Raw genomic sequence first — 22,731 nt, forward strand, 5'->3', positions numbered from 1 at the left:
TATACCTTTAACTACTTTTTTTGTTCTTTTTTAGTGGGTAGAGTGTTTATGGACCTGTAAACTCTCCTCGTGGCATCTTCAGACAGAAAGTTCATAGGGAGAGAGACCTTCAAGTTGCATGTACATGGTGCATCAAAAGTATGCTTAGCAGCTGCACTATTACTGTATATAATGACTTGATCAATAAATTAACTCTGGTCTACAGGCAGCAAAACGGAAACAGAGGTGCCTGAAAAGGACATTTCACCTATGGAGCAGCTTAATAAAATATAAAGTCCTTTTTTTGCTCTCAACAGAGCCATGCATTCAAGCGCATATCCCTTACCAAAAGAAATCGACAATAATGAAAGGTGATTCTGATTCTGACAGGGAACTTGTTTTGTGCAAAGCTTCATCGAAAGTGTGGGTTTCAAAAAGCGTCAGCCTTGCGCCTTACCGACATACACAGCAGTTCAGAGAAATATTGTTTCAAATGGTTTTTGGAGCAAATAATGTTTTCGGTTTCACCAACACTTTCCCAGTAACAACAGATTGAAATATCAGTCATTAACAGTACATCTCCTCGCTTTTAATTAAAGATGTTTGAATCCCAAAAGAATCCAATTGTGACCCAAGCCACTATGGGTGGTTTTGGCATTTGGATGTCAATTGGTGGCTGATTGCAAGTGAACATATTAAACTTGTGTGAAACGGTGATAAAAACATGGATATTTAGTGACATTATCTGATTCGCCGAGGAACTATATGTTGAATCATAGTACGTGCTGGTACTCAAACATATCAGTCGGACTGTACGAAGGAGGATGGAAGATATAAAATGCATGCTATTTAAACAACCGTGTGACTAGGGAAAAACCAGAAGGCTCGTTTTATCATTAACCTGAAGAGTGATTGAAAATATACAGGCTGAACTTCAGTGAACTGCTGCTTTAATGCAGGAAGTCTGGATATGCATAAATTAAATGCACGTGACACATTTCAAAGACAATTAGCATTTGTATACAGACTCAATTAGCTTTTGACCCACTGAGAGAAAAAAAAAAGTGATAAAACAACATTCACTCTACCACAACTCAATCGCACATCTGGTGTTAGAAAATCCCTACAACATTTTTAGTGTTAAAATCTATGACATTTGTTATTTATTTGTACTTGCATCAGAAATGATTAAGGAAGAGGGGCCAGAATGATTTCACAATTTTGAGGCAAGAGCTGTGTCAGATTATTATTAGTTTGATGATTTTTTTTCTTTGCACATAACATGATGAAATTCCTTGATCTCTTTATTAATTTTACACACCTCACTAATCCAAAACTACCCAAATGATATGGTATTCGGATTAAACAAATTCTGCATTGGTTACTTGTCTGGTTTTTTTTTACATCCGCAATGCATGCTTGTAGTGATCCCCTCTTGGATTTTACAAGGCCAACTTGCCTACGATGACACCCACGACAAAAAACAGCACAATTAGAGCGATCACCCTGGTGCTCAGCCCCTCCTCCTTCACTCTCATCGCTTGAGATGAGTGCGGAGCGGACATTACTGTGCTCTTCCTCATCCGCAGACCATCATCTTCCTGCTGGGGAGGGGATATAGAGGGAAGTGGAGAGAGAAATGAAGATCGTTAGATGACAGAAATAAATTGCCCCTTTACTGGTCTCATTAAACAAGCAGCAGTAATGGTCCCCAGCTGCAGGTTATCTTTAGTTTGGTCTCTCAAATATTTAAACACTATGGTGAATGAGCACATAAGTCATGTGGTCGATCAGTATGTGTTGTTCAATGGCAGATACTTATTGTCAATACCTAGAGAGCAGGATGGCAGATATTAATAGGGCATTTCTTAAAGGCAGCCTGAACACTGACAAACGCCAAAATTGTCATGAAAAACCTAAAATACTGTTTTTGGCACAAGTAATAACCACTTTAAAGATAAGACAAAATGTCTGTAATTAAATTTAAGACAGCATCTAGAGAAAGTGCAAACTTAAAGCACATTATAAAACTTCTTTTTTTTTTTTTTTTTTTACTTTTTATCATTTTGATTGCCTCTAAAATCAAGTTAGATAATGAAGTGATCATACAAGAATTGGCCAAAAAGCATCTGTGTGTAAAACCCACATTTAACTTCTCTTTCCAGTCATGTGTATTGTGAAAAGCTCTATACAAATAAGTTTAAACTGATTTATTTGAAGTATACTTAATATAAACTCAATTCTGTTCTATACACTATCATTCAAAGGTTTGGGGTCAGATTTATTTATTTTTTGCAAGAAATATGGCGAGAGTAATGCCATTTGAAATGTTACATTTCAAATAATGATTTCTATTTCAAATAAATGCTATGCACCAAACATCCTGCACAAAATTAGTTTCCACAAAAATATTAAGCAGCAGCACAACTGTTTTCAACATTTATTAAAATAAGAAATCTTTCTTGAGCACCAAATCATCATATCAGAAAGACCATGTGGCACTGAAGACTGGAGTGATGGCAGCTGGACATTCAGCTTTGCACCACAGAAATAAATTACAGTTTAAAATATATTAAAATGGAAAAAGAAAAAGTAATAAGATTTCACAATATTACTGTTTTTTTTTAATCAAACAAATTCAGCCTCTGTGAGCATTACGAGACTTCTTTCAGAAAAATTAAAAACTGTTACCAACCCCAATCTTCTAAACTGTAGTGTATATAATGTAATATTACTCGGACAATTGAAAATAGAAATCAAGAATCTGATGTTTTATGACTACTGCTGACATTTGTGAGAATGCAATCAGCAATGCTCACCCTGATCTGTTTGTTCTCCTCTCGTAGCCGCTGCACCTCCGTCTGCAGTCTTTTACATTCCTCCATGATCTTCTTCACCTCTCCATCATCCAGACTGACCATGGACTTCATGGACAATGTGGATGATTCCGACTTTGATAGACTGGAGGATATCTTATTGCTTTCCATTTCATGCTGTGGCCACAATCAGGTTTACACACACACACACACACACACACACACACACACACACACACACACAGACAGAGAGAACGAATCATGAACAAATGCATCCAAAAAAAAGCCAAGAATCTGTTTTGCTTATTAGATTTAGGTGAGGACGCCAGGCCTGCTGTCATTGTCATTTCACACACTGCCTAGAGCTCAGTGCTAACATGAGGAAGAACATGAAAACCCATCCACTCACTGTTTTCTCATTTTCAGCGGGCATCTCAAAGACACATCTCAGCTTGGAGTCCATCAGATCCTCGGGCTTGGCGTCCTTCCACTGCATGAGAGAAGAACAACATATGTAAACACGCATACATATGATTATACACCAAATAAACACCTCATGAGCGGTTCACAAGCCCTAGCGACCTGCTTACATACACAGAAGTTTTAGGCTCATTCCTGACATGAAGATTTCCCAAAAGAAATGTAGCTAATAGAAAAAGTGAAACAGCATATTGAAAAAGAAAATATCAATCTCTGAATAATTGTAAATGCTCAATCTGCTACAGTGTTTGAGTGCTACGTATTTCTCATGCAGAAGCTTCACCACACACAAACTGAGCCAACTGTGAATGTTAGCTGTATTAAATTGCACATTGAGAGATTGTTACAAATCAGTTATTTGTGAGGTTTCATTGTAGTTATATCTTAGAAGGAATAAACCTTGTTAGACAGCAGACAGCGAGGCAGTCGGTTAGCTTTGGAGCCATCAACAGGAATGGTGGAAATAGCTCAGGACAGCGAATAAGTAGCCAGAACTCTGCTCTACATTCTCTTTCCGCTTCTCCATTCCTGACGTTTTCATAACCTATTTATCGTTGCATCTGTACATGCATTCACATTTTCAGCATGCTCTATTTGGGGCGTCATTCAGAAAGCTCCGAAAGAGTTATGAACATGAGATATGGATCGTTATTTGGGCCCCAACAAGTGTCGCTGGAGTTATGTAACATTTATTTGTATTACTTGAACAGCAATCTCACACTATTTGTATCATATGGTGTTGCTCTATGCTGAGGGTTATCGTAATATTATTGCTTACTGGCATTGCAGCACAATCTCTATGAAGCTTTTATATTGAAACAATAAAATAATGCAAAATACTTTTTTATGACCAGTGATGTTATTGTTCTGTTAACTGAAAAAAAAAAAAATACATTAACACACGAATATTAGATGAAAACTGTAAACTTAAACAAACAAAAATTACAATTGTTGTCTTGGAAACGAACTAAAATAAAATACGTTCGAGCTGAAGTACTAATATTATTAAAACTGAAATGAAAATCAAATAAAGCAAAGAAAAAACCTAATAAAAATGATAAAAGCACATAAAATAACTCGAACATAAACTAAAATTTAAAATGTAAAAAAAAATAAAAGCTTATTTAAAATATTTATAAATATACTATACTAATATACTATTTTTTTTAAATATTATAAATATACTATAAAAGTATATAATTAATGATATACATTTATGAATTTCACCTTCATTTAGCAGTTTCAAAATACATTTTGGACCAACTATAATGTCTAAGACACCAGCTTTTAGGACATCAGCAATGGTTTAATAATACATTAAATATACAGGCTTTTTATTAGTGTTAATAAAAAAGGAACACATGCAACTAAAAGCAGATGTTTCTGAACAAGTGAACGAGTGTAAAGCTTGAGAAAGCAGGTGGCATGGATCAGTACTCACCACTCCCTCAGTGTCCGTCATGTCAGGTGGGGCCAGCAGAGACTGTACCATGAACTTGTGTTTGCTTTTCTCATTCGGATCATAATCGAATGGTTGCAGCATCACTGTAGATAAACAAACAACAAGAACATAAATACATACTGAACAATTCATTTAGCATTTTCCAGATTTTATATTAACGGGATAGTCAAAAGAAGACAGGAAATAATGGGTGGATGAAGGAAGGAACCGATTTGGGAAATGAGCAAGATTCAAACCTGCGCTGCCTACATGAGCACCAAAAGCTAGGCCATGGCTCCAACACAATCTCTGCATTTTAAGGAATAAGAAAACTGTAAAACTGCATACTATTAGTATTAGTAGGAGACAAAGGCGTCTGAGCAGTCCAAATGTGATAAAGTACTTGGGTGTCAAGTATTCATGTTTCACAGAAAAATATTTAGCTATTCATTGCATATAATCCCACTACAAGCATTGCTGATAAAAACTTCAGTGACCCCAGAAGGCCAATTTTTCTTACAGCTTCTAAACAGTGTTTTTCACGTTGATAACACATTCATCCTTTAACTCAAACCAGGTGTCGGTGTGAGGAAGTTCACGTCTACAAGAGCACCATCCAAAAGGCCATGTTTATTTGATGTCATTCCAATGAACAAAAGCTAATTTAGAGCTTTTACCATGATTTCTTACGCCTGGCGGGCGAGGGCTCTGGCACGGTTGAAAATGGTATTAAAAGGCTGAATTCACCCCCAACACCCTTTTTAAAAGAGACTATTCAGATTCAAAAGGGTCTTTTTTAACATTCGGGGTGAATGTCTGTGTGATTTGGGAAAACTGCTGCTTAGTTTCATTAAAAACTTATGATCTCTTAATTTCAAAGGATCTCTTAGATGTGGCTATTATTGCAGGGCACACAGAAGGTGCATGCCAACTCCCTCGCGAGTTAAAAACCTCACTCTGGTTTTGTGTGCCATTATGGCAAATCAAGCACCGTTGACATTGCAAACTGAAAACAGACGGCTGAGACAGATTGGGAATGTACGGTTTTGTCAGTCCTTGCAAGAACAGTGTTTCATAGTGTTTTACAATATTAGTGTTTTACAGTATTTCTGATCCAATGAATGCTGTCTTGGTGCACATAAGTAACTTATTTATAAAAAAAAAAAAAATTGGACCAAGTCCAAACTTTTGCACTGCAGAGTAGATGGCGTAATATGTACATCACAATCCAAATGACAAAAACTTAATGCTTAGAATGAAACAATTATATGCAATTAGATCTCAAACCACATGTGAATATGAAAAACAGATTTACTGTTTTTTTCTAATGTTCAGACTACAAATAACTGATTAGACTTGAGTTGGACAAAAAAAAAAAAATCTCATTTTTGCTGCCTGTCTAAACAAAGCCGGAGACTATATAGTCTAAGAATGAAGCGTTCTTGTTCTGAACAATAAAATGGACGGCTCCATGCTGACTGTGACTGACACTTCTTTCTGGCAGTTCAGTAATGACACAATCCAACACGAGGAAGGCAGTGATTTAATGCTGATTAAAGGAGGAGAGCATTCCTTCTTTAACAAAGAACATCTTTGTCATGCTTAAAGGTGCAAAATATGGAAAAGGTTAGCCTGAAGATGGTTGAAAAATTAAAAGAAACAAAAGATAAAAACAACAGCCAATGCAATCTATTTAGAATGAATCTGATTATGCAAAATCATGTTCGTAATCGCAGACGATATAATTGTAGGATTATGAAATTAACTAAATCGTTGGGTGATAATGACAGCTGTTTGCGTATCTTTTTAGTGAACGATGGCTCTGTGTAGCTCCATCTGAGAGCATGTGAAAATACAACATTTAATAACATGTTTTAACTCCAAATTAATTTCATAACGTCAGTTGAGGGTTTAAAATAAATCCTTCTGTGAGATGATGTGGCTTCTTAGAATAATTATGGGACACAATATTTCATTGTATTCTAAGCAGTGATAATGGTTATGTCGATTAGCATTTCATTATAGATATACTTTATTATGATAAATTATAATAAGAACTCCTCAGATAAACCATATATTGCTGTAGCTGTTTATTAGTCATGTTGAATCAATGAAAGCAGTTAAGTCTTCTGTTTATTCAGCTTCTTCTTCAGGGCATATTTGGATTTTCAGCGCAAAAGCCCTCTGGCCTTTGGATGGATATTTACTGCTGACCACTGAACCGTGCTTCACTGAAAGATACGCATGACAATAGCTTCTTCTTGCCATTTAAATTCGATTAACTGTGAAGCCCTAACATTAACACATGTTCAATGTAGAAAGTTGAGAATTGTTCACGTTCTGAAAGGTCCTTCTTAATCTCCTTTTTGTCTTGAAACCACCTTTGGCACCATTTCTGTCTTTAACACAAATTTTGTGAGTTGTCTGCACATGATGTTCTTTCTTGTATTCTTAGAAGAGAACTATTTCAGATCACACTGAGCTGGTGTGGACAACAGCATAAAATGGTTTCCTGGACAATGTGAATTCAAGCGATGATAAAAACAACAAAACACCTGACTGCTAAACAATCATTCCTCTGCATAATTAACTGGATCCCTGGAGATAAAAAGCGAACCACGCTATTAATTATGAAACATGACCTCAGATTCCCCTCGGGAAAAATGGTGAAGCTATAATAGAGAGAGGTAGAAGATGTGAGGAAATCCAGACAACATTAATGGTTTGGAAAAACGCACGTAACATACTAAGTTCCAAAGGTTCTAAGTCACAGAAAGGTATTAAGTATAATAATTTTAAAATAATAAAAGAAATTATAATTAGAATAAATTAAATAAATTATAATTATTAACTTATTAGACAGACAGATAGGATTCAAATAAAATCTATCTTCAAATGTGTCAGCAGGATAAGAGTTCTGACATATATTTTATCATAAGAAATTACCTTAAAATACAATTACAATTATTACTTTATTGCAAAATAAAGTAATTTATTTTTATTTATTTTTTTATTATTATTATTAATCTTTATTATTACTTTATTTACAGAAAAAACTTAAATCTTTTTTAATCTAATAACTAATTTTTTACTAATTTTCTGTCAGTCACACTAATCAAACCTATTTTCTGCTGTAACTAGCAGCATTACAATCACAATTACCAGTAACCCCAAATATTATTTTACATTTCGAAATTTCAGTGCAGAATTTTTTTTTTTTTTTTTATGTTGCTGCTAGTCAAATAGTCATACAAGCATTACATAAGGGTAACATTTTTAGATGTGTCATTTAAAACACATAAGTGTGTAGTCCTCCGATATGAACTCGACAGAAGTAGAGTTTCTGCAATCAGAACAGATTTGTGTGGGATTCAAAGCCTGAAGTTGTTGTTTTTGAACGGTCAATGACAAATAACTTCAGAACCCAGACTGACAGTGATGTCTGAGAACGGATGGAGATGAGAGGCTCATCTCACAGATCTGGATAAAAGTCAAAAGCACATTAAGTGAAATCCGTTGTGTGTCCGCTGCGGTTAACACGCCATGGACGAGTTAGCCTGTCATTGATTCAATAGCAGTCAAGAAAAACGGTGCGAGTCAGAGCTATTGTACATATTGACAGGGACCAGGCATCTCACCATGGAGAGAAATCCCAAAACATTGGAATCAACATGGAATAATGAGAGCAATTTAAGAACGTCCGTGAGATTCCAAGAGGCGCTGAGATTTCAAAGGAGTTGAGTTATTAGGAAAACTCTCGCAGGTCTCAGACTCCAACAACTGTTGTTACAAAAATATCTCTTGGTTATGTAAAGGCTTCGGTCATGCACAAAGAGCAGTTGGGTAATAGATATAAAGGTGCTGTAACAGAAACATTTCCTTCATTTTACCAACCAGAGTATCTCACAGAAGATGCATTTACACCAATGTCTTCATTAATCTGAATGTAGTCTAACTATTCTCAACTTTGCCGCATTGATGGACACAGAAACATCATATCATAAAGTCATGAAAAAATAAATAAATAAAAACAATTCATTCACTTTTCATTATTTGGAATTAGATTTTAATTTGTTAATGTATATCTATGAACTATATAACAAGTGTACTTTTGTATTGGTATTTGCATTGGTGAAGTTTGGGCATAGCTTTAAAGTCTTCATTTATTGTGAATAACATCAAAAACACAAATGATTTTACCAGAGACGTTGATTGAGGTTCCAGGATCAATCACTCCGCTGTTTGGCCGCACACAGTATCGGCGCGGTGCAGTCGTCTTTACTTTAAAGCACACATTTCTGTCTGTGGGGTTAGCAAGCTTTAGGGTGGCAGTCACCACATCTGTAAATGGACCTGAGGGGAGAAAGAGAGGACATTACTGTATATTCAAAATGCACTTAAATGATTTTAGGGTGTTCAGTGCGCACTGCAATTCAGTTTCTAGGGTGCGCTGGGTGGTGGCTTTTCTGCAAAGATATCTCAAACTGATCAAGTGCAATATCTGCAGCCAGCCTGCTCTTAGTGTCCACATCGATTTACAACTCCTAACCAACAAATCAAATTAGTGGCACATTACAAAGTTTAGTGATACATCAAAGGCCAAAAGACCATAGTATTGTTCTCAACTCTGGCACTGGCTTTACACTGCGGCAAAGAATAAGGGTGATTTTCAGGAAAATGGAACAAACTGAATTTGTTCTGCCAAAGCCTGATGCTAATCAGTCCACATCACAGAATCAATCTATTTAAACAGAGAGTGGAGACCTGAAAACAATATGGTGACAGAGAGAGAAAACTGATTTGAAAATCTTGGGGTCAGTAAAATGTTTAATGTTTTTGAATGAAGTCTCTTGTGCTCACCAAGGCCGCATTTAGTTGATCAAAAGCACAGTAAAAAAAAAACTATATTCTTTAATATTATTAGAATTTTAAATATCTGTTTTCTAATTTAATAGATTTTACTCCTGTGATACAATGAATTTTCAGCATCATTACTGCAATCTTCAGTGTCACATGATCCTTCAGAAATCATTCTAAAATGCCGATTTGCTGCTCAAGAAACATTTCTTTGTTCTTATCAGTGTTTAAAATAGTTGTGCTGCTCAATATTTTTGTGGAAACTGTGATACTTTTTTTTTTAGGATTTTTTGATCAAGAAAAAGTCCAATAGAACAGCATTTATTTGAAACAAATCTTCTGTGACAAAAAATGTCTTCTGATTAACTGAATCCATCCTTGGAAATAAAAGTATTTCATTCAGACCAAGCTTTTGAACAGTAGTGCATTTCGCACTGCATTTTAACTTAAAAGGGATTTATAAATTGACCAAAGTTAGCCAATTAAATAACAAGAAAAAATATTTTTATATTCATCTCTTTGGCCTAAATATCTGCCATTCTTTTTTTGTTACCCTGAAAGTCTTTGTCTTTATACTAGGGAAATTAGTTTGGCTGTAATGCTCAGACAACTTTCAAAATAGTAAAACCAACATGACAAAGAATTGTGATAAAATCATGAATCGTTATATTTAAATTTTTTTTTTTAAATAATAGAGATATTACATTTTATCCATATCGCCTACCCCTACATCTAGTGTTGCTTTCGTAAACAAAAATGATGACTAAATATCATCGTCAATGAACCTTTATCACATGACGAAAACAAGACGGGAAGCAACGTAAATGCTGGTCATGTGACTATAATTAAATGTATAATGCAATATTGTTGACGAATAAAAACGAGACTAAATGTGGTTTACAAAATAAAAACTATGCTAAAATGTCTCTTCATTTTCGTAGACCAAAATGAGACAAAACAAATTACAATACTTGTTATAGTGTTATTTCATCTCATTTAGTCGCATTATTATCATTTTGCAGTATTTCTGTTTACTGTGTCTCACTTCAAGGGCTGCATCAGGTCGCACTGTGCAGACGCAGGCGACGTCACTTCCTCAAGCCCCACTCGCGGCATTATTTAGAAGACGACAGCAAACAAAGTTAAGTCTGCCACAGAGAAAGGGTGTGTAAAATGGGTGTACTTCTAACATGCTTGGTAAAATAAATGTTGTAAATTCAAATCAGAGCATCTTCCATATCTGGAATGGATGTATTCTTGAGTCTATAAGGTACCAATAATATAATAAGATAACCTTGTTTGAAATGGGTTTGGCTTAAAGAAAAATTTGATTTTGTCTATACTGCTAGGTACTTATACTATACTGACTGGGTTAAATAGAATTGCATTACTAAAAAGAGACTTAAATACAATTTTGATTTACTAAAACTATACTAAATGTCATCAGTTTTCGTTGACTAAAACTAGAAAAAAATAGTCATGGATAAATAGACAAAAAAAAGGAGTAAGAACGTCACTAAAACGACACCTTCACACAAAGACTAGACTAAAACTAAAATTAAAACAAGCCGCCAAAAAAGTAGCCTTCGTTTCACCTGGAAATAATTTTCGTTTTAACGTTAAATGTAATATGTATGAGAAACATACAGTATATGACAACATTAAATTGAACGTTTTGAGTGGCAAATTATTTGGTTTCCCCTTCACGGTGCAGTGGTTTCTGCTCAAACAGAAAGAGTAGATAAAATCTCTGTTCGTCAAAGATGAGCTATGTTGCCAAAATTTTGTCTCATTCACAAAGATTGCTTTTTCTTTTAATGTATTGAAGGCCACATAAAACAGCATAATTTACAACATTTTTAATTCCATGATGTGACAACATATTTCCATGAGAAACAGGATTTTCAACAAGAAGCAGGACTTGTGTGCAAGCTATTAAATTTTGATTATCGATTACAAAGGTAAACAATTAAATTGTGCCCCTACATAATCACAGATACATCGGGTCATTTCGGATTCCACATTGACTTCATACATGCTAGTTCAGTCTCAAACAGTGCACACATCAAGTATACAACACCTCATCTGAGTTCATTCTATTAAACCAGCTAAATTATTGAGAGGCTGTGACACTTGAAACCCATAGTGAAGCGAAAAGACGCAGATGAACTAACCGCCTTGGGCCTTTAAAACCTTAATAGAGAGACAAACAATGCACAAGACCTAACAATGGACTTGGACCTGGCCAAAAGCCTTACGCTCAAAGTCATTCCCATTCATACAGACCTATTAGGGATGGGACGATAACCGGTTTTATTGATAACCGTGATAAAATGTGCTGAAGGTTAGTAATATCGTTTAAAAATGAATTATCATTAAAACCGTGTTTGATTATCGCGGTTTTAATAACTCACTATTAAATCATGTCCAGCCAGCAACAGTCTGACGCAAGCGCAGCGCACAATGTTTTTTTTGTTTTTTTTCGAGAAGGAATGGCGAAAGTCAGTGACTTTTCTATGCTTTTCTATGCTTCTACACTTTTCATTGTAAGGAAGGAAATGCCACAGAATTTAATCTTTCTTTAAATTAAGTGCATAGAGTTGCTTGTTTTATTAGTTGTTTGTTGATTATTAAATATAAAACTTGCTGAAATGTTTTCAGTGTGAGCATCAACTATTTTTGAACACTTTCATCTCGTTTCAACAAAACCGTGATAATATTGATAATCGTGATAATTTTAGTCACTATAATCGTGATATTAAATTTTCATACCGTCCCATCCCTAAGACCTATATGGAGAAACTGATACAAATAGGGTAAAAATAATTGCAAAGCATGAGTCATGCAGAAAAGGATCTTTCTTTCTTTGTATTAATTTCATTAGGTAAATCATAACGTCACCAATCAATACCAATAGCCTAAAAGGAACAAAACTAAATTTATGAAAAAAAAAAACCACCCCTATATGATAAGGATAGATATTTTGAGTATCAAATAAAAATAGAAGAAACTAAAGTGTGGAAGTATACTTACAATGTCCATATGTATTATGTATGGAATTTTAATGCTATTACCTTTGTGTAGATATTTAAAGGTGCTCTAAGTGATGTCACACATTTTTTAGGCCAAAACATATGTCACATTCAGCAAACATCTCCTCACTATCCGCTAGCTGCTTGTCCCCTGAACACACTGTAAAAAAAATGGGGTCTCTCTAGACACCACAGGCTCCACAAACAACAAGAAAAACAAACTGGGCTCTCCCGCACCACAAAACATAAACTGTTCCAGCCAATAACCGACAAGAAAGATTTGGGGGTGGGGTTTGGGGGGTTAGTGCAAGAATGAGGAGGAAGGAGGGTCTAGCTAGCCTCCGTTTTGTTTGACAACAATTTGAACGTCAACAAGAAGTTACGACTCCCGGCATCGCTTAGAGCACCTTTAAAGATGGCCCTCTTTAAGCATGACTGTTGAAATGAAATGGTAAAACTTTACAATAAGTCTGCATTTAAAACATTAACGAAAGATGAAAAAACTGTAGAAGTATTGTTCCTTGTTAAAGTGTTAATTTCAACATTTACTAATACACTTTTACATTTTAAAGTTACTTCAGTTAACAATAGTTAATGAACTATGAACAATATTTAATTCATATTAATATTATTATCATTTACAAAGTATGATTCAGTACTGTTTTTGTTTTTAATAGTAAAGTACTATTTTAGTTTTTGTTTAATATCCATTTAAAAAAAATTATCAAATGATTAATTGGTATCGGCCAGTGTGGTCCAGCCTAGCTATCGTTATATATCGGTATGCATTAATAAAGCAAAATGATAAAAAAAAAAAAAAACAATATAAACATTTAAAAAAATTGCAGCTATTGAGTAATGCATACTTTACATAAATATTACTTAAAGCCATGTAGCCTCACTTAAGATATTCATGTTTTTTTCTTAAGAGGATCCTCAGTTTGACCTCAAGAATCAGACCGAGCTTTCAGAAAGTTCTAGGATATTCTGCAGACACAAAATATGTTCCTTTGACAACCTTAAAAAATTATTGTACACATCATTTATGGTTGAAGACGCTTTTCTGCCAAACAAGGTGCTGTGGTGGAAAAGCTTTGAGCGATTTTGCTTGCCTTTCGTACGGCACGGAAAGACCCAACACATCTGTCTACAGTTATGCAGCATTCATCTGCAAGGAGAGATATTTGGCATCCGCACGTGTGCAGATGTGACTTGTCTTTCCAAATCGGCATTTCAACATCTGCCTCTCATTTACACCCTACTTTATAGCCCTAAAACATATTTATTACAGGACCATTTCATGATCATTATAATAATTCAGTTATTCAAGGTCTGAATCAATGAGCACTTATGTAATTTCACCACATAGGACAAGGTATTATTAGGCCAAAAAGGTGTAACTATATATAACACATATAACTATTGGCTGGGGCTACTTCAAGATCTCCACAGATGAGTCTCAGTTTCAGACGCTTTAAATAATGAGTGGCATGCCTGGACGGTTGGGTTATTGTTACCTGAAGTTACTTGCTACTCAAGAGCATCACTGATGTTTCAATGAAGTGTATTGTAGGGGGCGGAGTTTGAGGCAGGAGGCCTGGCCTAATTCTAATTTGAATGAGAAGTGAAGTTGCTGTGGGTCCTTTATGGTGAACGACCCATTCTAGCAGTCGCCTCGGGTGGGGGAAAGCCATTTCCAGTGCTGAGAAATAAATGCACTGTACCTCATTTTTAAAACATAAGTCTGCAACTGTACTTTGGACTACACCTAACAACTACGAGTGAGATTTGAGATCTCCACAGCTTTGTTTAGAATGCCTTAATGTAAAGTTGGCTTAAAAAAAAAAAAGTAGCTTTGATTTAGAATTTGTTTAAATCATTGCTATGAATTTAATGCTTATCTTATAATTCAATAAATGATTTAGAATTATTTTATGCATGCATTAAATCAGGCCAAATTAAATACAAGTAACAGAAGATGCATGCCTTCAAAGAAAAATATGCATTCAGAAGGATGCATTTCTAAAAACTGTTCATGGTGCAAGATGCTAAGAGAAAATGCTGGGACCTAATGATGCTTGTCCAGTGTCAGGAAAATGATATACAGGGCTCCAGACAAAAACAAAAATCCACTTAAAAGAGCCACTGGTTCCTATAGGAAACAAAAAAGGTGCAGAATTATTTTAAACGCCACAGAATAAATGTGTTTTATTTATTCTATTTTGACATTTCAGTCATACTTTCATGAGTTAATCATGCATCAGAATTTTACTCCATTTTGTAGATGGTCAGGGAACTAAGGTTCACTTAAAGTGAGAATTAAACATCTTTCCCAACTTAGTATACAGTAACAAAGAATTAAATTTTACACAGAATCTATTCCAATATCATGGATCATAACTATGTCAGCATCACTTGGCCATTATATAGGAGGTGTTGAATTTTATCTTTAGTTCTTCGCATTTGGTCTCATCACGTACAACAGATAAAATAAAAATACAAATAAACAATATAGCGCATATATTTAGCAAAATGCTCCTTTTTATAGTTATTTTGGATGCCAAAAGTTTATTGTTCTTAACCCAAATAAAGCATTTTTTCTTGTTTTCTGCATAAACCTCACAGAATTACATACAATTTCTCTGAACACAAGACTTCATATCTTATGTTATTTTGCTTTTCAAGTAAATCAATTTTTTTTATGGATACTGGAAAAATACAGAAAATGATTTTTGCAGCAGTCCAAATTCCTATAACTTTACTCTAAGGTTTTTGCATTTTGATTATTCTAGTGTATCACATTCACTGTCTGAAACACAAACAAACATAACAAAAAAACTAATTATAGCAGATCTAAAAGCCTGTCAGATGAAAAGAGCTGGACAATAAAATCAGGCAACAATTTCCCTGTAACTCTGCACTACCCTTTGAATCAGGACTATTTTAGAGAAGCATATTAAAACTGCCCATGTTCCACAGTGGAACCGACTGCCACTGCACATCTTCCTCAATTTTAGTCAAACCAAAATGAAGCCTGGAAGAAAATGATACTATTCCCAGCATACACTTGATTTAATCAACATAAATAAGCATTTATGCTAAATGAGCAACACTTGAAACAGCGTTGCACTCACTTTCAAAGATATTAGAATTAACCAATAGCCCTCATGACCTAGGAGACATCAGTTGAAAAGTCGTTTCAGAGGAAAACCAAAGATCACCAAAAGGAAAACTAAGCAATAAAAATGTGCAATGGTTACACACTCATTAGCCTTCAATATCAGTGTTTATGAAAGGTTTGGCTGTTGATAAGTTGTGTGTCAGCTGTTATTTTCAGAGTTTATTCATAAATCATCTCTTATATAAGACAAACTTTAGACAGGAACCACTATTAAACAGTTAACGATAAGTATTTTGACTACGAACTAAATACACTGGGCAGAACAAATGGCACTGAGAGATATCTGGCATCGATACATAACTCCTGCAGCCATGAACATGTCTAATGTCACCTCTCAAGCTGCTGGTGTGAACAAGTAGGAGAATTGCTCTCATTTTTGAAACACCTAAACAATGAACTAAAGACTATGGCATTATAAACAATAACATTTATAACTTAAGGTTTACAAAATGCCCTGGTTAACCCAAGACAATTTACAAGCTGTGTCCTGACTAGTGTTGTCACGATACCAAAATAATTATTTCGATACAGATACCAAGTCAAGAATTGCTATTTCGATACTTTTTCGATACTTTTCCTGAAAGGGGAAAATACACTCAAATATCATTGCTGTGCTTTACTTTAAAACCGGGACAACATTCTAATCATGTAACACACTAATAAATGAACATATGAGCGGCAGATATATTAAACACTTGAACAAAATATGAAATATCAAAATCTAAAAAAATTTTTTTAGCAATGACATTCAAGGTAAAAAAAAAGAATAAATTTAGCAGCATTATCTCAGTTATCATAAGAAACATAAGAGTAATAACTTTGTCTTGATTCTGAACTTTGAATAAAAATATGAACAGCGATTATATTAAACAATGTTTCTGAACTCAGAAGATTAAATATCAAAATATAAATAATATCAATTTAAGCAATGGCAGTCAAGGTAAAAAAAAAAAAAAAAAAAAAAAGCAAATAAAATTTAGCAGCAATATCTCAGATATAATAACTTATTCTGTCAGTTGTGCAGCCTTTCCTTTCAGAGGAGAAAACTCAGCCAGTGAGCTTTATTTAGCGTCTTCTTTACTGAGCGTCGTGAATCACAATATCACTTGTGCTCGCACATGCAGCCTAGTGATGCGCGGGTCGGGTATTTGTTAAAATCCGAGGGTCCCGCTTTTATTAAATAATTTGGCCCGCCCCGCAAATAAAGTAACATTTCTTTACCTGCCCCAAGGATCAGGGACATCACTGAAGATACATTGCTACTTAGACCTTCGTATTGTAACCTTATCAAAGAACCTAATAAAATATGAAAATATATATTCCAAATATTTAATATAGGCTGAATATTCACTGAAGTTTCTCCATCCACAGCAGCGTGTGAGCGTGGCGCTATTAGCAGCGCATGCGCAGCTCGTGAACAGCTTTGTGAACTGTTTCATCCTGTCAGATTTACTCAATCTCGAGCCAATAGCTTGAGTATGAGATGTGACGGAGCATGTGATTTGTTCAATGTAGTGGACGAATCCGCCCTTCACTGAACGAGATCGAGAGATCTTCTCATTCGTGAACGAGTTGAATGAACTAATACATCTCGTTCATGAATGAAATGATTGAGAGTATACCGGGTCAGTGGGCCAAGCATGTAAATCTCGATCAGCAATCAGCAGATACAAAGCGCAGTTATAGGTACTGTGCACATATGCTTGTTTTAATATTTAGCAAACAAACTCCACGTTTAATCCCCGATTTATTAATGTGAATATATTATAATATGAACTGTCTGACCAAACAATTAAAATGTTAACTATGCAAGAAACCTCGTGCTTTGTTCATCTGAACAACTTAGACTATTTAGTTAATGTGATTATGCACTTATTTTAATAAAGCCAAATCAAGTTTGTCACATGGTTATAAGACGACCCGTGCATCACTAATGCAGCCATCTCACTGTAGTGTTTGTACGTCTCTTACAAATCTGGAACGCGGTCATTATTTGAAGTATCGATAATAATAAATTTAGGAATCGTGACGTTTTTAATTTCCGAGAATCGCGATCCTTTTGAAGTATCTGTGCACCGTGCAACCATAGTCCTGACAAATGACTAAAAGAGGAAGACTCTACAGGACCAAAACTGATTCAAAACTGTACATTTAGAGCATAATTCAGAAAACCAGCCAGTATGATATTACTTAAATTTGAAATAATTATAAAAATTAACTTTTAGTTTTTTGTGTCCATTCTGTTAGACAACATTTTGTAGTAATACTTCCTCAAACAACAACACAACAAGTTAAGCATATTCATTTGTACTGATTTCAAAGCATATTAAAGCAAAACAGGAATGGCCCAGGGAAGAGAAATTCTAGATGAGAATGTAATCAACAGTACAACAATAAAATGACAATATTTTGAAATATGAGATCAACTAGTGTGTATAACATACTTATTTTCAGCATATAAAGTTTAAGATGGAGGCAAAGGCACTTTTACCCATTCCCAGCAAATGCATAAACTAATAAAACGTACAGCCTGATTGTAATACCAGCCACTTTGGATAAAGGCATCATCCAAATGCATAAATGTAAATGTAAAGTTAAGCTCAATGTGCGTTCATTGAGCTCCTTAAAGGGACAGTTCACCCCGAAATTAAAATTCTGTCATCATTTATTCATCCTCATATCTTTCCAAACTTGTATAACGTGCAACACAAAAGAAGATATTCTGAAGAATGTTACTGTATAACAATTACTGTACTGACAATTCTTATGTGATCTTTTGTGCATCAACAAAAGAAGATCACATGAGAATTGTCAGTACAGTAATTGTTTCGCAGCATTCTGATTGGCTGATTATTCTGTCAATGTGATAATGACACCTATAATGCTCACAAACTCATACTAGTGGAAATGGGCAGCCTAACTAATAACATACCCACAAAGACATTTGTGGAAGTGGCGGTTTGAACATGTTTACTTCGTGCCTGAAACCATTGTTAAACCTGAAGTGTTTACAGAGGATTTATCGACTAATGGACTGGTTAATGCTAGCAATTATTGACCGTTGTAGTGAAAAGAAAAGCTGCATACACATTACACAATGATACTTATGTGAGTTGAGATGAAACCGATTTAGCGACTGATCTGTAATGGATAATTGAAAAATAAAAAATGTAGGGCGGGGACTTGAAGTATCGATAATAAAAAATTTAGGAATCGTGACGTTTTTAATTTCCGAGAATCGCGATCCTTTTGAAGTATCTGTGCACCGTGCAACCATAGTCCTGACAAATGACTAAAAGAGGAAGACTCTACAGGACCAAAACTGATTCAAAACTGTACATTTAGAGCATAATTCAGAAAACCAGCCAGTATGATATTACTTAAATTTGAAATACTTATAAAAATTAACTTTTAGTTTTTTGTGTCCATTCTGTTAGACAACATTTTGTAGTAATACTTCCTCAAACAACAACACAACAAGTTAAGCATATTCATTTGTACTGATTTCAAAGCATATTAAAGCAAAACAGGAATGGCCCAGGGAAGAGAAATTCTAGATGAGAATGTAATCAACAGTACAACAATAAAATGACAATATTTTGAAATATGAGATCAACTAGTGTGTATAACATACTTATTTTCAGCATATAAAGTTTAAGATGGAGGCAAAGGCACTTTTACCCATTCCCAGCAAATGCATAAACTAATAAAACGTACAGCCTGATTGTAATACCAGCCACTTTGGATAAAGGCATCATCCAAATGCATAAATGTAAATGTAAAGTTAAGCTCAATGTGCATTCATTGAGCTCCTTAAAGGGACAGTTCACCCCGAAATTAAAATTCTGTCATCATTTATTCATCCTCATATCTTTCCAAACTTGTATAACGTGCAACACAAAAGAAGATATTCTGAAGAATGTTACTGTATAACAATTACTGTACTGACAATTCTTATGTGATCTTTTGTGCATCAACAAAAGAAGATCACATGAGAATTGTCAGTACAGTAATTGTTTCGCAGCATTCTGATTGGCTGATTATTCTGTCAATGTGATAATGACACCTATAATGCTCACAAACTCATACTAGTGGAAATGGGCAGCCTAACTAATAACATACCCACAAAGACATTTGTGGAAGTGGCGGTTTGAACATGTTTACTTCGTGCCTGAAACCATTGTTAAACCTGAAGTGTTTACAGAGGATTTATCGACTAATGGACTGGTTAATGCTAGCAATTATTGACCGTTGTAGTGAAAAGAAAAGCTGCATACACATTACACAATGATACTTATGTGAGTTGAGATGAAACCGATTTAGCGACTGATCTGTAATGGATAATTGAAAAATAAAAAATGTAGGGCGGGGACTTGGTTCCTTCTTTAAATGTTGATTGGATTTTGAAATGTGGGTGTTGCACTCAAAAATGGAGGCAGATGAATGTGAGCTTACAGCTAAATCATGCTTAAATATGTTAAAATACAATATATACATGTATGAATTGTTCACAAAATGATCAAAAATATGCATTTAGAAAAAATGGCAACTTCGATAAATACTAGGCCTATGCTATAAACATACAAAAATATAGCATTGGTCTGTTGTCAGTAGTAATCGTTGATGCCTATACCCTTTACCCTGAAACTGGGTAAATATTAAATAGCACAAGAACATACATGTATGGACTAAAAGTCCCAAACAAAAGTCTGAAATGCCAATTTGAATGAAACATAAGTTGTTTTTACAAAAATCCCAATTTAAGTTATTTTACCACATAATGATATCCATGTCAAAATCAGCCAAAAACAATCAACTTGCCTTGCCAAAAGAAGCCCAAATACATGACCCAATTATTCAGGCTTACAAATCTAAACATGAGAAGAAATTAAGCTTGACTTTGACAGCTAACTCACAGCGGTCATTCAGAGAAATAATGTCAAGTAATGACACAGAAATATCACATAAAATAAAGACATACATTCTTTGTTTATAAGCTAAACCCTAACATACAAAGTGACACCATTGCTTTCTGGAAATAACCTCATTAATAGGGTTGTACAATTAATCAAATTTCTAATCGTGAATACAATTAGGGATGCCACAATTACGTAATCGTTCAAAGTGGCAATTAATCGTTCAAAGTCCACCTATGTTATTCGGCATGCTTAAGAAGTGTTTTTCTTTCTACAGGTTATCTTAAAGGGTTTTCCATTGTTTTAATATTAGTTTTAGTGTAACATTGTGATACCATGCATATTTTTGCTTTATTTATTTAAATTAGAAACTAATACAAAGTTGACATTTGAGGCTTAATACTATTGATAATATTCAGTCTTGTGACTGGCTTGAAGACCAGGAGGGCAAAACACCCATAGAACTGCAGCACAAGCCTATCAATTTTCCATCTGTTTCACAGCCGCAAATATTTATCATCACCTTTTAAAAAAATAAAACAAAGGTATGTGAGATTTACTGAATTTTACTACTTAATGCAAACTGCCTAAAAATCACAAATCCCTGCAGGTGGGCGTTCCAATGAGTGAGTGACGTCACGTCAATACTTTCAATAGAAAGCAATAAAAGTTTTTCAGTTAAGAGTGTTTTCAGCTTATTTTCATATCATATCAAATAAAAATGGTTCTTGGTATAAACCATTCAATGGAAACTGTAATAACCGTAATAATCGCAATTACCGTTTAAAGAGAATAATCGACTATTCTTAGTTTGTCATAATCCTCGTGCAACCCAATTTTTATAAGCGACTCTATTTAAAAATGTAATGTAAGGTCGCTAATAACAAGCGGACCTGGCAACACCGGTTGCACCGCTTCATACAAACCGAACTAAGCAGCCACCAACAGAGCCTGTATGTAAGGCCTAAAACAGGCTAGCTCTAGCTAACGTGCTTGTCAGTCTTCTGCTAAACCCAGTGAGCCATTAATTTACCCTTTGCTCTTTCACATGAAGGACATTTGATGTCATTCAAACAAGAGTCTGGAGTTGAAAACGATTCACCATTATGGCGCTGCGCCATAATTATTATGATTAAGTTACAAGGTCTGAGGCCTGTCAGGAACGCCATCTCACCGCCTCCTGCTGCCCTTAACCCCTAAATAAACCCCTAAATAAACTCCCTCTTTGTGCCGGTAGTTAGAGCCGCTAGTTCACGGCCGTGTCGGTCTCTCAGCTCACCTCGGAACCTCAGTTCGTGCTGTGGTTCTAGAAGCAGGACCTGCTCTTGCCTGGCCATCTCCCACTGTGCTTCAAACGCGTCGACTGCTGCGCTGACGTCCGCTCGAACTGAAGGTCACGGGTTTAACGGTTGAGGCTGTCGATGAGGACTTCTGTTACATTTATTGAAATAAAAACTCCACAAGGCAGTGGAAATAGCTCAGTGTTACCCGATCCACCAGCGACTGTTGTGATGCAGCAGGAAGAGAGGCTGGCCGTGACGTCACTGCCCCTGCAGTATGCACTGAGTAGTGGCGACTGATGTGAGCAGAAGGGTGTAGAATGAGGGTGAGGGTGGGCGTGGTCTTTATGGCTCATGTTATGGTAAATTTGCAGTGGTATATTCACATATTTGCATAATATATTAACATACCATGACGACTAAAGTAAATGCTTATATTTTGCAGTTTTATAATATGTTTATTATTATATTAATATAATGTTATATATTAAAACTATTATAGTTTTTAATTATAACATGATACAGCCTGATACAAAAGTTAATACATAATATTATAAAGATTTTTTTTTACATTTCTTAAATTCAAAAATTAAATAAATATAAGAATAGAAAATCGAATATACAAATTATATAAAATATAATTTATATATATACAGGTCCTTCTCAAAAAATTAGCATATTGTGATAGTTCATTATTTTCCATAATTTAATGATAAAAATTAAACTTTCATATATTTTAGATTCATTGC

At 34.9% G+C, this 22,731-nt stretch overlaps 1 protein-coding gene across 2 annotated transcripts; it reads right to left on the minus strand.

The window, feature by feature from the left end:
• Positions 1-351: 351 nt before the first annotated feature.
• LOC132151586 (vesicle-associated membrane protein-associated protein B-like) lies at positions 352-22,275 on the minus strand. 2 transcript variants are annotated; one of them, XM_059559801.1, is made up of 6 exons: positions 21,982-22,275; positions 8,917-9,069; positions 4,717-4,820; positions 3,205-3,285; positions 2,799-2,972; positions 352-1,580 (listed from the first exon to the last, which is right to left on the minus strand). In XM_059559801.1, exons 1-6 carry the CDS (start codon positions 22,037-22,039, stop codon positions 1,422-1,424), a joined length of 729 nt encoding a protein of 242 aa, XP_059415784.1. In that variant the 5' UTR covers positions 22,040-22,275; the 3' UTR covers positions 352-1,421. The 2 variants fall into 2 exon arrangements, with proteins under 2 accessions (XP_059415784.1, XP_059415783.1); XM_059559800.1 differs by having other exon boundaries at positions 352-1,583; positions 21,982-22,274.
• Between the last annotated feature and the right edge of the window lie 456 nt (positions 22,276-22,731).

The sequence above is a fragment of the Carassius carassius genome, chromosome 10, assembly GCF_963082965.1.
Source record: "Carassius carassius chromosome 10, fCarCar2.1, whole genome shotgun sequence".
In the NCBI taxonomy this organism is placed as follows: domain Eukaryota; kingdom Metazoa; phylum Chordata; class Actinopteri; order Cypriniformes; family Cyprinidae; genus Carassius; species Carassius carassius.